The 19,929-nt window shown below is 34.4% G+C and overlaps 1 protein-coding gene across 1 annotated transcript in view; it reads right to left on the bottom strand.

Moving 5' to 3' along the window:
• Nucleotides 1-19,929, bottom strand: part of pcxa (pyruvate carboxylase a) — a 224,914-nt gene that overhangs the window by 202,590 nt on the left and 2,395 nt on the right. The window contains 3 exon segments of the mRNA NM_001328356.2: nucleotides 1,832-1,997; nucleotides 5,136-5,320; nucleotides 7,555-7,696. Coding sequence (NP_001315285.2) covers nucleotides 1,832-1,997; nucleotides 5,136-5,320; nucleotides 7,555-7,696 — 493 coding nt within the window.

Here is a 19,929-nt window from a genome sequence, read left to right as displayed (position 1 = left end):
ATTACGCAGATCCAGGTCAACATAAGCGCTGGTTTAGGATCAACAGGTCTGTATCAAACAGCAATATTCTTCTTCCATTTTGCTTCTTTGGCAAATGTGTCAGTAGGCACGGGTAATACGTTATGGTCCCGCAAATTAAGTATGCCTTGCAGTTAAACAAGTGGCCGAAAACGAGGCGCCTTTACTGCCTTTAAGGAAAAAAGAAGAGGCGCGGTCCTCATGAAACGGCTGAATCAGCTGGGTATCGATTGTGCAAAAGTGTTGCTGTCTGTGTTGTTACAATTGTAATATTTAATACTATTGTGATATTCAAGATTGGTATATTCATACAGCTCTGGATAACTTAAAACAGCGATTAGACCTTCAGAGCGGCGTTAATGCGCCCTGAAGTAAAGCGAAACGGCTATAAACTCCAGCAAGATAGAGTGATTATATGCAGAGCCATATACCTTTATCTCTAAATAAAGTATAACTATAGAAACTGTGTTTATTTTAACTAAAAGCTTCGTCGTGTTTTCTGACCTCATGCATCTTGTACCTGTCAGTCAGCTCTCCCAAAGGTTCAAACAGAAATCGCACAGCACGGTTAAAGAAAAGTTTGGCTGTTACCTGACATTTGGTGAATGCCCATCCCTCTGCGCAGCCACATTAACAGTGTGAGCAAATCATCGTATATGCGCTGAAAATCCGGCCGTTTTGACAGCATTGGCAATGTTTCTGGCGTTGTCGGTTGTCAAGCGGGGTTAAGTTGGTTTTGTTTTTGATATTCTTGACACATTCAGCACACACAGCTTCGTGCGAGCTCTCCCGGCTAAATATTGCGAGGGCTTAAACGGAGCAGTGCTTGTAATGTCGAACGAAAAAAGTGTTAATTAGCTCAACTTTTGCAGGCACGCGTGACGTTATTGGAAAGGTACGGGGTGTGTCGCGATTCTCCCTTATCACACCGCGACACAGGATCGTAGATCTGAGTGTCGCGATTTCGATTTTATATCGTGTATCGTTACAGCCTTAAACCAAGCACATGTGGTCAATACACAAATGAGTCGCAGGTAATAAAGTGTTAAGTGTTTCTCCCAAAGAAAAGCCTGTCTTAGCAAAATGCTAGCAAAAGTCTGTAGCTTCGCTCATACTCCGTCTCTTTGCCCTTGTTTAATATCCCCTGGTCGGTGCGATGACGCGCAAACAAAATGGCGATGGAGCTTGTAACTTGTAGCTTCTATTGCGTTCTTCAGAAATCTGGGTGACGGCACAGATACTATGTCCATATCTTTCACTGTCTATGATACAGCTATGAAAAAATAAGGTGTATGTAGTTTTGTATTGTAGTCCATTTTCAAATTATTGGACATGGTTTTTTTTCCCCAGCCATCCATTGTCCTCTGACTTTACACACATGTGGGTTGCCAGATTGACAATACCAACAGGTGCAACTGTACTCTGAATGCTTTTATGCGTTTGGTTTCTTTTTTTTTTGTACAAAAAATATTAATGATGACTTTCTAAATTTTTTACATTTTAGATGTAAAATCATCTGTTTATTTATTATAATTTTTAAAAAATCATTTGAAAGCATAAGTATCAATAAACAGTTTATCAATTTTTTTTATCAGTTTTCCTATCAAAAACACATTTATGTGTGCTCCACCAGATAGTTGGCCGTTTGGTTCAAAGCATATAATCTTTTTTCAATCCCTATGAAAAAAAATAAAATAAAAATTGGATGGATGGACGGATGTTTATGATATAATAAAAATGACACCGCTATAACATCTTCAGTGACACAACTGATGATATAGCACAACAAAAATAACATGATGAAATAGTGTACCAGCACTGATGGCAATAGCTCGGGCCTGAACTTTATCTCCCATCTTGCGCACCACATCTGGTGTAGGACCAATGAAACGCACCCCAGCATCCACACATGCCTGGGCAAAATCTGCTCGTTCTGACAGAAAGCCATAGCCGGGGTGAATGGCATCCACATTATTTGCCTGCCAACAACAGATAGAAAAATATCAGCATTTAGCTGCACTATTAACAATAAAAATGCCATTACTGAAGTGACTGCTTTACGACAAGATTTCATTTATTATTCACAATGATGAGGTTATTAAAAATAAGATTTATCTGCATTTACACGTCTAGCATTTATACAAGGTTATTCACAGCAGTCAACAATGTATCCATGTCAGACTAATAAATAACACAACCTAATGAGTAAACATTCTCCAGAAGTTCCTTTATATATGTACAATATTTACGCTCCTTTGGAAAGAAATGAACACAATTTCAGTAACAAAATAACATATGCTATCATAGAGATTTAATCATCCAACATTTATTAGTGTGTTACATCTGATAGGGCAATATTGACACATTGCATTTAAAAAACTACACTTTATTAAAAAGGCACAATATTTTTTCACTTGAATTTTTGTATTCAAAAAAAATCCACAAACAAACTAGTACGGAGTTAAATATTTTGCTGACTTAAGCGCTTGCATTATCTAAAGTGTTTTGAAGAATGTTCAAATTCATAGAAATAAGCAATTTTAACTAGTGAACAGACCATGTACTGTGTCACCATGCTAATGATGTAATGCACCCTCAATTTCTGGTCTGGTTTAACAGAAATACATATTTTTACATAGCAACAGCAATATCTTTACATAGCAACAGAATCTTAAAATGGAATTAGTTTTATAAAACAGCACTGACAACATTTCTGCATTTTGCCTCTAGGGGGTTGTATTCACAACAAACAAAGGCATATTTTTATAAAACTGTGACAGAGTTTGGAATCATGAGAGTTGTGGCCTTCATTGCATCCAATGTGACTCATGCAGAAATCATGATTTTACAAATCACACTTGTCTTTCACTTACAGTACAGTAAAACATCTGTCTTTCCATTAAGATGTTTATCTGTGACAATGTGCTAGTAAAGAAAATGGTGCATGACTGAATTTAATTTGTGATAATTTGTGTTAATTTTTAAAGCAATAGATAATGGGAATTAATGGCCGAGTTTAACTGGTGCAGTTCATGTCATGACAGGATGTCAGGAATGTTTCGCATGCTTTAAACCACATTGGTCATTTTCTGAGACAAGCTGTTAAAGCAATTGATTTGTTTACCGAATAAGCCATAGACTGACTGACGGTGCGTAGATTGTTGCTTGAGGTATTTAATAAGAAAATGAGATGCGAGAACCAGCTGCCTGTTGAGCCTGATTTTATTGCGACAGCTTTAAAGCTTTTTTTGCAGACTCTGAACCCTTTTGTCAAAAGGCATAATTATGTGCAATTACTGCTTTTTGTGGGCCTGTTTGTACTCGAACTGTCCAATCACAGCAGACTGTGTGTGTATTTTTCAGGTCACAAGATCCTAATCTGCCATAACCCCGTAAAAACCCTTTCAACAAAAGTGTTAATACATGACAAATAAATAATACAGGTGGAAAAAACAAACTGTTCTTTGTAATGCCTGTGTGTGAATTGCGTAATAATAATAAATAAGAAGAAAAAAGAAAAAAAGTTACAGGGCACTTAGTTTACCTCTTTTTTATGATTTAATATTAATATTATGGTTTATTAATACATAAACCTTTTTAAAAATGGTGTCTGTACATTCTTAATTTTGTTTGAAAAAAAATTTCACACTTCCATGTCAGTATGAAAACTGCATAATAAATACTTTAATTAAATATTTTATTTTTAATATTAATTAGTTGATTGATTGACTCAGTGTGAAAACTGCACAATTATATTTAAAAATATATATTTAATTCATATTAAAAAAATCTTTAAATAATTTATTTGTTAAGTTTGGCATCTAAAGAGTTTTTTAACTGGAGGAATAAACTTTGCCCATCATCATGTCACTGTGAATCTGCAAAACAACAATTAATTCAATAAAATTACTTTAAAAACAACAAACAATAATTATAACAATCAGTAGAGCAAACGTACAAATTTTACATTAAAAATGCACACCGACAATCGCAAATGCAGCTATATACGTTCATCAAAATTTTGAAAAATGTAAATAAATATATATATTTTTTGTTTGAGGTTAAATTTAGATAGATGGATTAATAAAGACACCCAGCTGTTATTTATTCTTCAGCCAGCTAGTAAAAAAGTAATTATAAAAATACAAAAAAATGATTAAAATTAATAAAATAGATAGATGGATAGATGGATAGATAGACTGATAGACAGACAGAAGATACTGATAAATATTTTATTTTTTATTAAAACAGACCGAATCCTTTTTTATTTTTTTACTTGGGAGTAAATGGATTAAGTAAATTTCACCAATATGCCCGAATTTTTCTTGAATTGTAACTTACAAAATTAATATAATGCATGTAAATGTATGTTTTCTTTTTTAAAGGCAATATTCTAAAGCAGGTGTGCACAAACTTTCTTATGAAGGGCCAAAAACCATATACTTGACTGAGGCTAGTGGGCCGAAGGTAGTTGAAATAGGTAATTTCCTAATTTATTTAATATATTTAAAAATAACTAAAAAACATTGCTTTATATTAACTAATACACCATTTTCTACATTTTATAATTATCTTATAATAAAAACACAAACAATCTCAATTACGGCAGAATAGAGATTCACTAGTTTTTACCTTGATTCACTAACCAATGTCTTCGGCATAGTCCTTTACCCGTCAAGACATTTACATTTTTAAAAATCTATTCATGTACAATATTCAATTAAAACATTTCATTTCAATTTTTTTTTTGGTAGCTCAGCAATAAAACATACAAAAAAAAAAAAAAAAAAGGTTACGTCAAATAAATGACAATCTCTTTTAAAAACAGGCCCTACTTTGGAAATCTCTGTTTTAAAGGATTTGTAGCTCCCCATGTTTTACCATTTATAGTTGTTGTTGTTGTTTAAGGGAGGAAAACATGAAGCATATGAAAGATCTGCAAGTCTCTTTCTGTATGAGAGATTATGATATATATGCATTTTCTTGTGGAAACTCAAAATAAAAAAATGTATTAAAAAAATATTTTGCTTAAGGTAGGTGACAGAACAAGCAAAAATGTGAAATACTGTAAAGGAGATTAGCAGAGAATCTACTGTAGTGAGGATGCAGTGTCTGACCTTGGCTACTTTGATGATGTCTGGTATATGAAGGTAAGCCGCTACAGGTGGCAGCCCCTTCCCGATGAGATAAGCTTCGTCTGCTTTCTGTCTGTGCATCTGTCCCGTGTCCTGCTCAGAGTAAACGGCCACGGTGCGGATGCCCAGCTCTGTGCATGCCCGAAACACCCGGATTGCAATCTCACCTATAACGCAATGAAGACACACAAGTCATGAGTACACAGTGCATTCGATCAGTGTGTTTTTACACCAAAGCAAAAACAAGAGAGAATTACACTCAGAATATCAACACTGTACTTTCCGTATTATTTCTGTTTTATTTCTGCACTAAATTATATATATATATATATATATATATATATATATATATATATATATATATATATATATATATATATATATATATATATATATATATATATATATATATATATATATATATATATATATATATATATATATATATATATATATATATATATATATATATATAGTGCTCAGATCTGCTTCAAAACAATCAGTCTAAGATCGCCTGAATGAGATGGTTTTGGCTCGATTGAAATAAATCAATCTCTGGAGCAGATCGATAGTTGTGAGAAAGCAAGAAAGGCATAGTGTACTCAGAATACGTAATAGGCATATATACGGCTATATAAAGAGAGAATTATCAATACATTTTATGTCAAATACGAAAGGGAAAGCATGCTAAACTATTAACGAGAGCAATTTATTCATTAGGAAAATTCACCGAACTGCAGTCTTAGTTTATCTGTTATTTCTTTCTATAACATAAAAGCCTATGCATAAATTCTAGCCAATGGCTATGTATGAGAAAGTCTTACCTCTGATTTATGTTTAGTGATAATGTCTGTGGGTGTCACTATTTAAAATTAAAAAGCACAGCTTTTAGCTTATAATATCTAATTGCACATCATCATAAATTCAAATAAGGACGAATGATAGCGGAGCGGGACCCTGGAAAATAAACCATGAAACGCTGACCGATGTGAGGAGAGTTTACTCGTACGTGACTTGTTTTAGCTGTTTTGGTCCTTTTAGAAACTTTACCGTGTGAAAGCAAACCACACCAAGAACAAAGAGCAACAAATGTAACAATTTTAATCCCGTTTCAGAAAAAAAAAAAAAAAAAAGGAATCGATCCACAGGTGTGAAAGCATCCTCAAAAATATGAAATATTCAGATTTTTAAAAATAATTTTAAGATAACACTTTAGCATCTAATTGAGAAAATGTTAATATTGTAAAAAATAAATAAATATTAATTAAATATAAATATTACTATATAATATATATCTGCAAAGTTGTTATTAAGAGGACAATTCTGCAGTTTGTCCATTTTTAATGATTTATCATTTCAATTAATAAATTATTTCTAGTTAAAACAACGTAATATCACAATATACCATGATAAAAGATTCCACAATAAAATAAATGTATCAAATTTGACAGTCACATGACTGGTATATATACTGTTATGCAATTATTTAGTGATGCATTAACTACAAATTAACAGCTAAACCTGAAAATATAATTTGTCATTAAAATAACTATTTGTTTTTCAAGTGAGAGGCATTTACTCTACATGCTGGACAGTTAATTATCTGAATGAAAAAAAAAACACTATTTTAACACTACTCTGAAAACTTTAAATCTGAAAGCCACAAACAGCAAAGCAAAACTATGTGAATGCACAAATTTTTACAAATACTTAAATTGTCAGAAATCTTTCATTTTACATACAGATATAATAAAACTATTTATTTTTATGTTACTAAACATTAAATCTCCACTTCATCAAATATCAACATTGAAGAAGAGCTTACAAAATGAAATTTCGTCATCACATTCACCCAAGATAAAGGGGCCCTATTTTATCCCTTTTGAAAGATGCAAGATAAATCCCACAAAGTATGTCGAGAACTGCACATCCATTACTACAGATCCCTTAATAATATTATACTAGTAAAATGTACTTAATATTACTAGGTTTACAACAATTAGAAGTTTAGAAGAATAAAAGTAAATGAATAATATTCAACTCTTTCCAGTCTTTTTGCACTCAATATTCAGTCCACTTATTGTATTTATTACATCAAGTAAATGGGTAAATGTTACATTGTTTAGTTAGAAAATTCTAGTTATCCTAACATTTAATATTACAATTAAAAATTAAAGACAATAATTTTTTTTTTTGTAAATAGATATTCAGTATTTTCATTTTACCACACCACAAAGTATTTTTCAGTGCATAAAACAGACACGCAACATGAATTTAATGCATTTTCCTGCCTTTAAATGACAGGAAATAATTGGCCATGATCATCAGCTGTTTTTAAACAATCTTGCCAGTGTCCAGCACCACAAAAATGTGCTTTCCTGGACTGCATACACTGACCTACCTCTGTTGGCCACCATGACCTTTTTGATGGGTTTGTACTCGAGGGTTTGGGGTGCGGTGTGGGCACAGCGGGTCAAACTCCACACCCTCCTCATGGCCAGCAGCCCCAGGGCAGAGTGCCGTCCTCCCACCTGCAGCAGCATCTACAGAGAGACACCGCAAAAGACAGAAGTGTCACAGGACGAAGCTTCCATCAGACTGCTGTACTGATATCTACTACAAGTGTTATCTGCATGCCTAAAGAGCTCCCAGTGATTAGCAGAGTTTACACAGGAGCCGAGCTACTGCTTATAGGGAGATAACAAAAGTCGAACTGAGGAGAAAGTGAGGTCAGTGAGACAACAAGCCAGATATGATATAAATGAGTGCTGCAATAATGAGCAGACAAACAAATAAACGATGCACTCAGACAGGGAGAAAACAGCTCTGCTACGCGAGGAGATCCTCAAGGCTGTCTTTTAGAAATTGCTGTATTTCAAGCGTATCCACATACTGGAAAACATGAACAAGATGAAGTGCCCAGAGGGCCAAAGTGAACAAAACACAATATCATATTGTGATCATGTTGCCTGTGGACAGAGCTTCAAAAGGCCAAAACCGAACACCTGAAACAACAGCAGAACTGATTAAACTCAGTGGGAATCACTGAAGGATCAGAGGGACGACGAGGCCTCGGGAGACAAAGGCGGAACAGAGCAGAGCAGACTATAAAAGGTGACTTATGAAAACTTTATGTAAAGGTTTAAATCAAATGAAAGTGTGATTGATCCGCTGATTTGTGTTCTGATTAATTAAGCAAAGTAAAATGGCTAAAACGACGGTCACACTACACTTCTTACCAGGGCCGGAGTGGGACTCCTTTTCAGCCCTGGAGTTCCAAACCTTAGACCAGCCCACCTCAGTTCACAACTGACTATATTAAAAATAACATCCTTCCAATTCAGTTTCTAATGACACTCATTTCTTTTTCAAGGAAACAGCTGCTTTAGAACTTCAAATGTTTTTCATGAATATGAGAGCATTAAAGGGTAGCTAAATCTCCAACACTATTCTTTAAAACATCACAATGTCCTTTCCTGCAATATCTGAATATATATTCTGTGCAAAATTCTTTATAGACATCCAGTTTTTTGGTCAAACAAAAAATTAAATATGTACACCTACATAAATGATCTGAACAGTATTATGTCTTAACACTAAAAATGGGAAAAAAAATTACTGAGGTGAGGTTCGAACTCAGGTCGGCGGTGTCGTAAAGCAACGTGCCGACCACTTGACCACAATGAAGCGGTTACACTAATGCGTTTGGATTACAAAAATAAGTATTGCACTGTTATCTGCAAGACTTTTAACCTCATTATTACTTTCTATTGATGGCTTAATCTTTTTCTCCCCTTTTTAGATTTCTGATCAAGTTATGTCAGATTTATTAATGTAGTAAATCATCAGATTTTTATTGAGCAGGTGTAATATTCATTAATATTAATTATTCAAATTCTTATATTTCACTAAGGTGCCGCTGTTTTCGGTCGAATGATAGTTACCTCATCATTAACCTGCAGGCTGCATTTGCTCACAGGGCTGTGAGAAATAAAGAGCGGATCTGTGGCAAAATAATAATGCAAGAGTGAGGCTATGATCAAATAAATAAATAAATGAAAAAAAGTGTAACTGGTGAGAGTGCAGGAAGCTAGGGACACCGGCCCTCGTGGCTAAAAATAAATAAATAAATGGACTGGCCCACCAGGAATTCTCCAGGTCCTCCCGATTAGCCAATCCAGGCCTGCTTCTCACCCCATAGAGCTCCATTAATACGCATACAAATTTGAGAGACTGGAAAGACAAGCTCGTGCGACAAGTTTCAGTTTGCTTGATGAACTTTGACCTGTGAAATCGCATCATGCAATTTATTATTTTCTAATGCATCCCACTCCTCTTGCCTCTTATTTAAAATGTAAACGTTGATAAAAAGTCTCATCTCTGAAGGAGGAATTTGGCATTTGTTCTCAAAATATCCTGCAAATAATATTTTAAATCGTGAATTTCTTGCATCTTCTGTAAACAAATCTAAATGTAAATAGTAGTTTTTTGTAATGGAAAATATGCCATCTTAAGGCATCTTAGCGCAGCTATCAATCATTGTCAATGTAGTACAAAGTAAGGCACAAGCATGGATCCATCGTCCTACTTGACCAAAGATAAGATGTGGTTGCAAAGTGACCAAAGAAGAAAAAAATAAATTAAAAAAATCAGCCACAGCCTTTAACACAGGGATGCCCAAACTCGGTCCTGAATGGCCAGTGTCCTGCATATTTTAGTTCCAACCCCAATTAAACACACAAGAACTAGCTAATCAAGCTCTTTCTAGTTATACAAGAAAGCTCCAGGCAGGTATGTTGAAGAAAGTTGAAGCTAAACTATGCACGACACCAGTCCTCCAGGGCCGAGTTTGGACACCCCTGGTTTATCAGAACATGGTCATGAGACACGTAGGGAAAGAAATTGAAAAAAAATAATCTAGGAAAAATTAGATTGATTATAGATTTTAAATGTCGATTTTGATTACGTTTTGATTAATCACCCACCTCTATGTCGAATCATCTTGTTTAATCCTGCCCCTTTACGCAGCACTGTGCGGCAGAATTTTGCATGCTCTAACTCTAGTGACCACAGCATTACTTGCTTAACCGGCTTCTATTCAGTTGGACGATACTGGATGGTGGCCAGATAAAAAGGTAGTCATTATCCAACCAAACAGGTGTGACAAGGAGTGCGTCTCAATTAGCTCTCTTGTAGAGTAGTCAGGCAACTCATCAGGGGCTCAGCTATTTTAAGTGCCGTCTCAAATTATCAAATTCTTCCAGTGTATGTAAACATTTGCTCTCTGCAGAGTCCCACAGTGCATATAATATGAAGGAATTATTAGCAACAAAGGCAAGAAAAGCAGCACAGGGAAAGCACAGCACAAGTCCAAGTGGGGTTGGATATAGGTGGTGTAGGTGTAGTAAACTTTAATAAAACACGTTCAGTTGCTGTGAGGTTGGGTTTAGGGTTGGGGTAGGTGTAGACGTTCATAAAGCACACTATTGCACTCAGTGTCATGTACAAGACACTAAATATTAAAAAAAAAAAAAAAATCCAGGTTTGTACAGCCCTCTTGGAGCTCAAGTCCCACCCACTTGGAGTTGCTCAGACTTCCATTTATACCCTTCTCCAAGAGTTTGCTCACACTATTAATTTGGACCATGATAAATATAGTGAATTAAGTATAAACTAAAAAGCTAAAAGCTATTAATCTTTGCATAAAACAAATTCCATTATATGTACAAACATTATTATTAAACTTTCCTCAACATTTTCATAGGTATAAAATATTATTATATTAAAAATAATATAATAAATAATATTATATTACATCAACATATTTACATTTAAAAAAATAAATCAATAAATAAATTTACATATGACAATATGAATACGTAAACAGAAAAAGTGTTTGACACTTGTGGCAAAGCCTGATAAAGTAGGAACTAAGTCAAATGGAAGCAAGTTAGGCCCCGTGTACACGAATACATTTTAGTTTTAAAACGATGTTTTAGAATGAAAACGAACCAGGCCACATTGATGTTTCACCAAGTGTTTCTGAATAGCTCTCCATCCACACTGCTGAAAACACACATCACGTGACCACACACACTCTGGCATGCGCTGCAGCATATGCACATGTCTGATCCCCAGGCAGTCAGTATAGGTGCTTTGAGCACACCTCCCCGGGTGAGAGCAGTGCACGTCGGACTGTTCATTAAAGATAATGCCGCTGGATCTCACTATAATTGTTAAACATGATATTTAATTAATCTTTTATAAGCCTATATCTAACGACTCTGTGTTTTGAATCCATCACTTGTAACGTGTTTTGGCAGAGTGCAAAGATAAAGTTAATACATTCATTTATGTGATCATGTACACCTCTGCACATTTGACTGATTGCCTGCCTTTTCCTATATTGTATAAAATTATTATTAGTATTGATTTCTATTATTGATTATTCAAACTGATAAGAGACAGGGAATGTTTTATATTTTTCGATGAAAAGAGGCGGCAATTTTTTGTTTTAAATCTGCATACAGTGAAGATGGCAAAAATATCATAAAAATATGTAGCTACACGATTCTGTTAAGCTCTTAATATCAAAATGAAAACAGGCAGCTCCTTGTAATGTTTTCATTTTATTGTTAAGAAAGTGAAACAACTCAACTAGGTTGACGGGAATGACATTAAAGTACAGTTTCCTTTGAAGATTTACCCGACATGTCCTTGGGAGTTTGTTTGAACTTAAAAGGAAAGGAAACAAGACTGAACTTTTTGTACTTGATACTAAGAAAAAGCCCCAATCAGGCAAATGTCTGCAGCCACGCCTCCATTTTCAGATGTCTCCGTTTTTCCCTATCCAAAGACACAGAGCAGCAGCATTTTAACACTAAAACAACCTCTTCAGCGTTTTCAAAACTCTTTGTATTCTGGGCTTGAAAACTCCAAGGTAGAGTGGATGGAGGCCGTAACTGTAGCAAAACTTTTGCATTTTTAAACTAAAACGTAATGGTGTAAACAGGGTCTAAGTGTCCCTTTTAAATTCCTCTTTCCCCAAGAGTTTATGCTTTTCTAATTGGTCAGATGGGCCAGCCTGTCATGACTGGTTTACTGCTTACAGCAAGTGTCAGAAACGTGTAGTAACACATCTGTTTTTAAAACAAGTGTATCAGTGTTCAAAAATTTGTATAAACATATGACTTGGGTAAAACAAGACTAAATTTGGACAATCTAAGAATAGCCCAAAACTACACTAGTCATCATTTACACATGAATGAATGACTGCAGAGTCTGACTAATCCGTGTATCTGATGACTAGTCTAGTTTGGAGCTATTCTTAGATGTTATTCTTATAGATTTATATTGACAGACCAGGTTTAGTCTTGTTTTAGCCAAAACCTCCATGTTTACATAACACAAAATAGTTTGGTAGGTTCCTTCCATCAGTGATCATAAACACTGCAGACAGCAACAATTACACTGATCTTACTATATCATTTCTACTAGTTTGCATCCAGTTTCACAGAAATGGCATGGATTAAGGCAGGATTAGGATGAGAAAAACAAACTTCACATATTTACATTTTTCTTAAAACACAGCTAATTTATTGTCAATGTCTGTAGCCCTAAAAAAATGAAACAAAAACTTTGCTGTGACTATTTCAGGGTCTTAAACACTCAAATAGTGTTCAATTAGTGTTCCGCAGTAAACAGATATGGTGCGACATGAGTGTTATTTGGTCTAAAAAGCTAAAACTATAGATGCTACCACATCCTTTAGGCATCACAACATAGTCAATGTACAATATAAAAGACAATTCCTTTTTAGATTTGTTAAAGTGCAATAAAACTGATCTATTAAGAGACATTTTTAAAATATTTTAACCCTTGTGCACGGTTCAAATTAACTACCTATGAAACCATCCACTAAACTAAACTGATGTAAAAATGCATCAGATAAATATTTTTTTACATAAATCTGTTAATCAACCTCAGTCCTGATCAGAACTTTGGAATGGTTTAGAAAATTAGAGGATTTTAACTCTTTAATTGGCAAGTTCACAAATTAGGTCACTGATTTGGGGAAAATAAAACATAAAATTATGTATTTTTTATATTTTAAAAAAAAGTAATTGTGGACTGGATTTTTTTTTTTGTATCTTTTCAGTCTTGGACATGAGAGATTAATAACAACGTTGGCTTTGATGCATTATTAGATTTTCTTTTTTTTCCCCTAATTTACTGTTGGTGGCTGTTTTTGCCCCATTGACTTCCATTGTAACCACATTCGATGGTGCATAAATATACAGCATTTGTTTTGTTTACTCAATGTAGTTCTGTTATGCATATTTAGATTTTTTTTAAACACATCAAGGTATTTGATTAATTTTACCTCTTCCCCACAGAGAAAACCACCAACAATCAAAAATACATGATTATATGGTGTCATGGTTTTGCAATAAAAAAAAAAAATTGGTTGTAATGGAAGTCAATGGGGCAAAAACAGCCACCAACAGCAAATTGAAAAAAATGTAAATCAATCAAAAACGGTGCATTCAAGGCAATCTCTCTGACTCTGATAAAAGGTAAAAAAAAAAAAACAAATCCAGTCCACAAATTGAAAAGTAATTTTTGTGTCTTCTTTTCACCAAATCAGTGACATCATTTGTGAACTAAGCAATAAAGACATAAAATCCTCTGATTTACCAAGCGGTTTAGCAGTTTTGATCCAGACTGAGGTTGGTTAACAGATTTATGCAAAAATATTTTGAAAAAAATATTTATCTGATGCAATTTCTATTTATTTTGGTAGATTTTTTTATCCTGAAGAACATAACAAAAGGGTAGTAAATTTGTCCAGAGTGTATTGTTGAGTTCTTTAAAAATCTCAAACCATCTTCTCAAAGTATGAGTCACAATAAGATGTCTGGAAAAATCATTCTGCTAGCTGAAACACATTATGGCCAAATTAAGACTCAACAATCACCTCTAGAGTAGATGAAAACATTTCTAACAGCACATAAGAGTTAAATCTAACAGCATAAGAGTTAAACAATTAAATCTTTCACATTATTTTTTTTATATTTTAGAGTCAATACGGGAAAAAACAGAACTAAATGACTGGAGAAGTCCAGCACACTCTCAGAAATAAAGGTACGAGAGCTGTCACTGGGACAGTGCCTTTTCAAAAACTACATATTTGTAGCTGAAAGTTCCACATACCTCAAGGGTTCATTTTAGGTGCATTTGGGTAATATGTACCTTGAGGTACTACTGTGGACTCTTTAGGTACAAATATGTATCTTTTAAAGAGGTACTGGCCTAGTGACAGCTCTTGTACCTTTATTTCTGAAAGAGTATATACCACCAATACAAAATTACAAAGAAATGAATTAAAAAGTCAAAAGAAAAAAAAAAGAAAAAGTTCTCCAAGGAATCAATTAAAAGCATTATTAAAATAGAGAGTTTGAATTTTAAAATTACCCTATTCATTCTTTTTCATGTAAACAAAGTTTGTGATTAGTAAACTTAAATTGTTAAAACTAATTTTAAATTGTGTGATGGTTGAAATGACGTCAATGTCAATGTCAATGTCAATATCTACAATTGCGTCAAAAGTGTACTGAACCAAATTTTGTTCAACATAGGCACCTGGTTCATATTTGCCTATTTCCTAACAAAACAAAAAAAAAACCGGTTGATAACTTTTTACAAAAGGTCATATAGCAAAAATGTGCTCAAAGGTCTGCCTATTGCAAAGGAAAGATATTTGCACAGCACAAGGCCACACAGATGAAAGGGCAAAAGAAAAACTAAAGAAATAAAGATGTATTGAATCACATCAGATCTGCAAAACTCTAAATCCCTTGACAAAAAGCGAAGAATTACTTCCAACGGGAGCATATTTAAGGCATCTTGTTTCACTTAAAATCTTCTGTGGTTAGTTACCGAGTGGTCTAACCATTCCTTATACTTGTCTACTCCTGAATAAGAGACATCCCTCTGCCAAAATCACAACAATGCAGTGCCTGTGCCCAAGCTGAGAAAGAGAGAACATGACACTGATACATGAGCTCCACAGAGACGCTACAATCTGAAGCTGATGTAAACAATAGCGGCACATTTATGTCAAGCTTTAGGACTGTATGACGATGGAGCAGTGGATTTGGGTTATATTCTTCTTGTGCAATGAGGCACATAAAGCAGTGAGCTGGTGTGATTTGGTAAGCAAAATGATTATCATGAAAATGATGCAAAGTGTCTTTCTGACTAGGTGGGAGCAGGTGGCCTTGAGAGATTTACAGAACCATTCTCATGAAACCTTTATACAGGAGTATTCTGGCACAGCCTGGTCCATTTAAAAAAAAAGAAAGTCAAAGGAAAACACAGATCCACTTACAAACTCATTCACAGCCATGAGAACACAAAGCCATTTATGTGTCTTTACAATAGTTACAAGTGGTGAATACGGTCTTGTTCATTCATTTCATATGGATTAAAAAGGGACACAAAGGAGGTCATTGGCCAATCACAAATGATCTAAAATGCACAACAATGAATCTTTTCAAAGGCTGGTAAATATGCATACAAGCCTCAGGACAAAAATTTGATGTTGGCATGAAAAACCAGGTCTGAAAGGTTAAATATTTTTACAAAAGCTTAAGTTAAAATGTTTAACTCAAAGAAGCCAAAGTCAAATTAAGTTTAAAATTTAGCTGGCCTAAATTAGCATGTTTATCATTTTATATAGGTCAATATGTGTTTTAGTATGTTTTTAGCATAAATTTTAAATAAGCATTTTGTTAAATCCAACTACATGCTAGCATATATGTTCAATTAGCAGGTTGTTGAGGTTCATGTTGCTAACATGAATTAACAAGGTAACATGTTTCTAAAATTTGGCAAGCTGCTAACGTGAATTAGCATGTTTGCAACATTATATGGCATGCTAACGTAAATTAGCATGTTTGCTAACATGTTTACAAAAAAAAATGTACATGGTAGAATGCTACTATTGTGAGATGGTTTGAAGCTAATATGTTTCAAGCAAGACGAAGCAGCACAAACAGGTATGCTAACATATTACCTTCAACAACAGTCATGTTGTGTAAAAAAATCTTCGAGTAAAGGAGGTAGAGGCTTCCCCTTTATGGCTCCTACACTCTGGAATAGCCTACCTGATAACATCCGAGGCTTAGACACATTCTCTCAGTTCAAAACTAGATTAAAGACCTATCTGTTTAGTAAAGTATACACTCAATGCATCACTTAGCAGGTTTCCATACAAGTTTCTGCATCTTGCCTATACACTATGAACAGCAGCTATGCCAATTATTCTTTTTTTTTTTTGTCCATTTCCATCTGGGGATACTCATTCCGAGGTCCTCAGATTATGCGGAGTCACTGATTGGATCCAAGACCAGCGACGAGATGATCCCAAGGTTTCCATAATCCGGGACCAGGCCGTATCCTGTGCTGCTGCTGCGCTGGTGGTCATGGGGGAGTGGAGAGTATGAGACTGATTCCAGTGACACTCCATGGACAAACGATTCTTCGCTGAGGCCAGCTTCCAGTCTCCACCGCTGAGACTGCAGCTCTGCACAAGAATTTTGGCCAGCGGAGAAATTAAAATGGTCATGCCCAACTGAGTCAGGTTTTTTTCTTCAAAAAAGTTTTTTTTTCTTCACTCTCCTATCAGTGAAGTCTTTTTTCCCTCTCCGCTGTCGCCTCTGGCTTGCATGGTTCAGGATCGGTAGAGATACGCATCGATGAATTTGCTCTTCAGTGTTTGGGCTCTCAGTAATGACTTTAAACCACACTGAACTGAGCTAAACTGAACTTACCCGAACTTAAACACTAAAAACTGAACTACCCTGATCCAGTTACTATGACCATTTATGTTTAACATACTGATAGCATGGAAAAATATTGCGCTTCTTACATGCTTTACTATATGGACAACAAGTTTACATGTTGCTAATATATATTAGCAAACACCTTTCAAACGTGAATAACATACTGCAGTGATTGAATGTTACTAGCATCAACTCAATTTCCTAAAATGTTTTAGCATTATGTTTACAACTTTCTTGCCTCTTATTTAGTTAATGCGTGTTAAATTCATTCATTCATTCATTCATTCATTAATTCATTCAATCATTCGGCTTAGTCCCTTTAATTCATTAGTGGTCGCCACAGGAGAATGAACATATGTTTTACACAGCAGATGCCCTTCCGGCTGCAACCCAGTACAGAGAAACATGCATACACACTCATTCACACATATAAACTAGATGAATTTAATAAACAAAATTAGCTGTATAGCGCATGTCTTTGGACTGTGAGGGAAACCAGAGAACCCGAAGGAAACCCACGCTAACAAGGGGAAAACATGCAAACTAAACACAGAAACACCAACTGACTCAGTCGGGACTTGAAGCGGTGACCTTCTTGCTGTGAGGCGACAGTGCTAACCACTGAGCCCCAGTGCCACCAGTGTGTTAAATTAATATATTAATGTTGCTGATATGAATTAGCATGTTGATAGCATGTTAACAAATTAACATGTTGCTAGTAGAAACTGACACTAATCGCTAACAGTAAGAGAATGTTTCTACCTTATTTTACCCCATATAACATTTTTTGGTGTACTATGGTACATAATTAAGGCACTGTACATGTATGAATACACAAGTAAAATAATTACAACAGTGCCAATTGGGATATAATCATACAGCTGCGTGAACAGACTGCTTTAAGTGCTGCCATGTGGCTAGTGATGATGACTAAGATCTATCCCATAATTTAAGAGTCATCAGGTTTCTAAAGAAGTCCATAAGGGTCAAATCAGACACCTGCTGCTCTTCATAAAACATATTCAGCATTGTGTAATGCTGTAAAATAGGTAACAGAAAACTAAGTCAAAGGTGAATCTCTGCATATGACATTATGGCCAAAAGCAAATCAGTATTTTATATCAACTAATACAGCACCCATGAAAACGTACTGATTATACATTTGATATTTGCAAAGAAGTTTGCATAAATTCGATCAACTGTTTGTTACTTTGTTGTTTTTATTAATTAGTAACAAATATTAAAATCACCTTTTAAATGAACAAGTTACTTTTAAATGGGTCTGCCACGCGACAAATTATGTAAAAATCTCATATTTTAATCGAAGCATCTGACAGATATCGGAATACAGAACAAATGCAGACATTTTTTTTTGTATTTTAAAACGAATTTCAAGAAGGGCTGCACAATATTGGAAAAAATCTGACATTAAAATATTTTATTTTACAGCAATATATATTGCAATATGCATATAATTCAGCAGCTGATTTGAATATGATGATTTGTTTTGAATTTGGAAACATTTTATTAATTCAGACAGACTGTTATAATCAAGTGTTTTACCATGCAGTGCATCTACATGAATTACGAGCAAAAATAAATAAACCGTGCTTTATGGGTTTATGGGGCATCAGTATTCAAGTACAGAAATTGTACTTGATAAATTGTACAATCAAATGTAAAATAACATGGTCACCATTGTATAAATAATCGTAAATAAAACAACATTTATTTATATCTTTCTCTTTTAATAAATAATCTAATCCTGGGATGTGACTATCGCAGATACACACATTGCGATATCGATGTTCAAATCATATATTGTTCAGCCCTAATATTAAGTCACTCTGCTAAACTACCCAAATAAAAACTGGTATTCGCATACTGTACTTGGCAACCCTCCAACAACCTTTGATAGGAGAGATAATATTTATCACATTTCTGAAAAGACAGAAATCTTCAGCCAACTTCCTCCTTCAACTTCCAGCAATGCAGTCCATGCAAGCTGTTCTTGTAAATGATGAAACTCTGCGTTAATAGGATAATAGGTTTCTAATGAATTGCAGTCGGTTTCCTTTTCCTTCAACCACCAAGACCGTGTTGGTTGACGCATCAATAAATGAACTCCAAAACAAATTTAAAAAAAAACAGATGTTTGGGCTTGAGTGGCGTTGCATGTTATGTCTTGAATGAACAGATAATAAATCCAAGGTAAGACTTTAAAAAAAGTGTCTTCTTTATTAGGCGTGTTTAGACAATGCAGAGGAGGAATCATACCTGACAAGTCTGACAAAAATACCTTCCCTATCAAGCTTAGTCATAATCCGGAAGAAAACGAAGAAATGTTTGACAACTGTTTAAAAACGGTTTAAAAACTGTTTAAGAACTGACAGTAATATCCAGTGATGCGTATTGCTTATCATTTTTCTTAACTTTCAAAGTCATTTTATGTGGATTAGTTACAGTTGATCCTGAAAAGAGGCAGTTAAACATTTTAGAGATTTTTTTACTGCTTCAGGTTTACAACTTTCCACAGCAGAGTCTGTTACCGATTACAAACTCCAAAATGAAAAATATAATCAGAAACTTTCTAGATTACTTGTTTTTAACTGCACTGGAATTGAAATCAGATCATTTATCAATTCAAATCTAATCAAATTGATTAAAAAAAATATTATGAGTATATTAAAACGTAATATAGTCTGCATTTTTGCCACCTGATTATGTAATCCGGGTACAGTTACTACTGAGAACTCCATCTTATATATTTAAGTTTAATTTTAGAGCAATGCACACAACAATAGTCTGATGAATTGACATGTTTTGATGTTGATGTTAAGATAAAAAACAAGAAAAATGAATGATTGGATGGATGGATTAATTAATTAATTAATGGTTGATTGATTAATGAATGAATTAATTAATGAATT

The sequence above is a fragment of the Danio rerio genome, chromosome 21, assembly GCF_052040795.2.
Source record: "Danio rerio strain M-AB ecotype USA chromosome 21, GRCz13ab, whole genome shotgun sequence".
Taxonomy (NCBI): Eukaryota; Metazoa; Chordata; class Actinopteri; order Cypriniformes; family Danionidae; genus Danio; species Danio rerio.
Note: the sequence above shows the minus strand (reverse complement) of the source record. Positions and strands in the feature narration are given on the sequence as shown.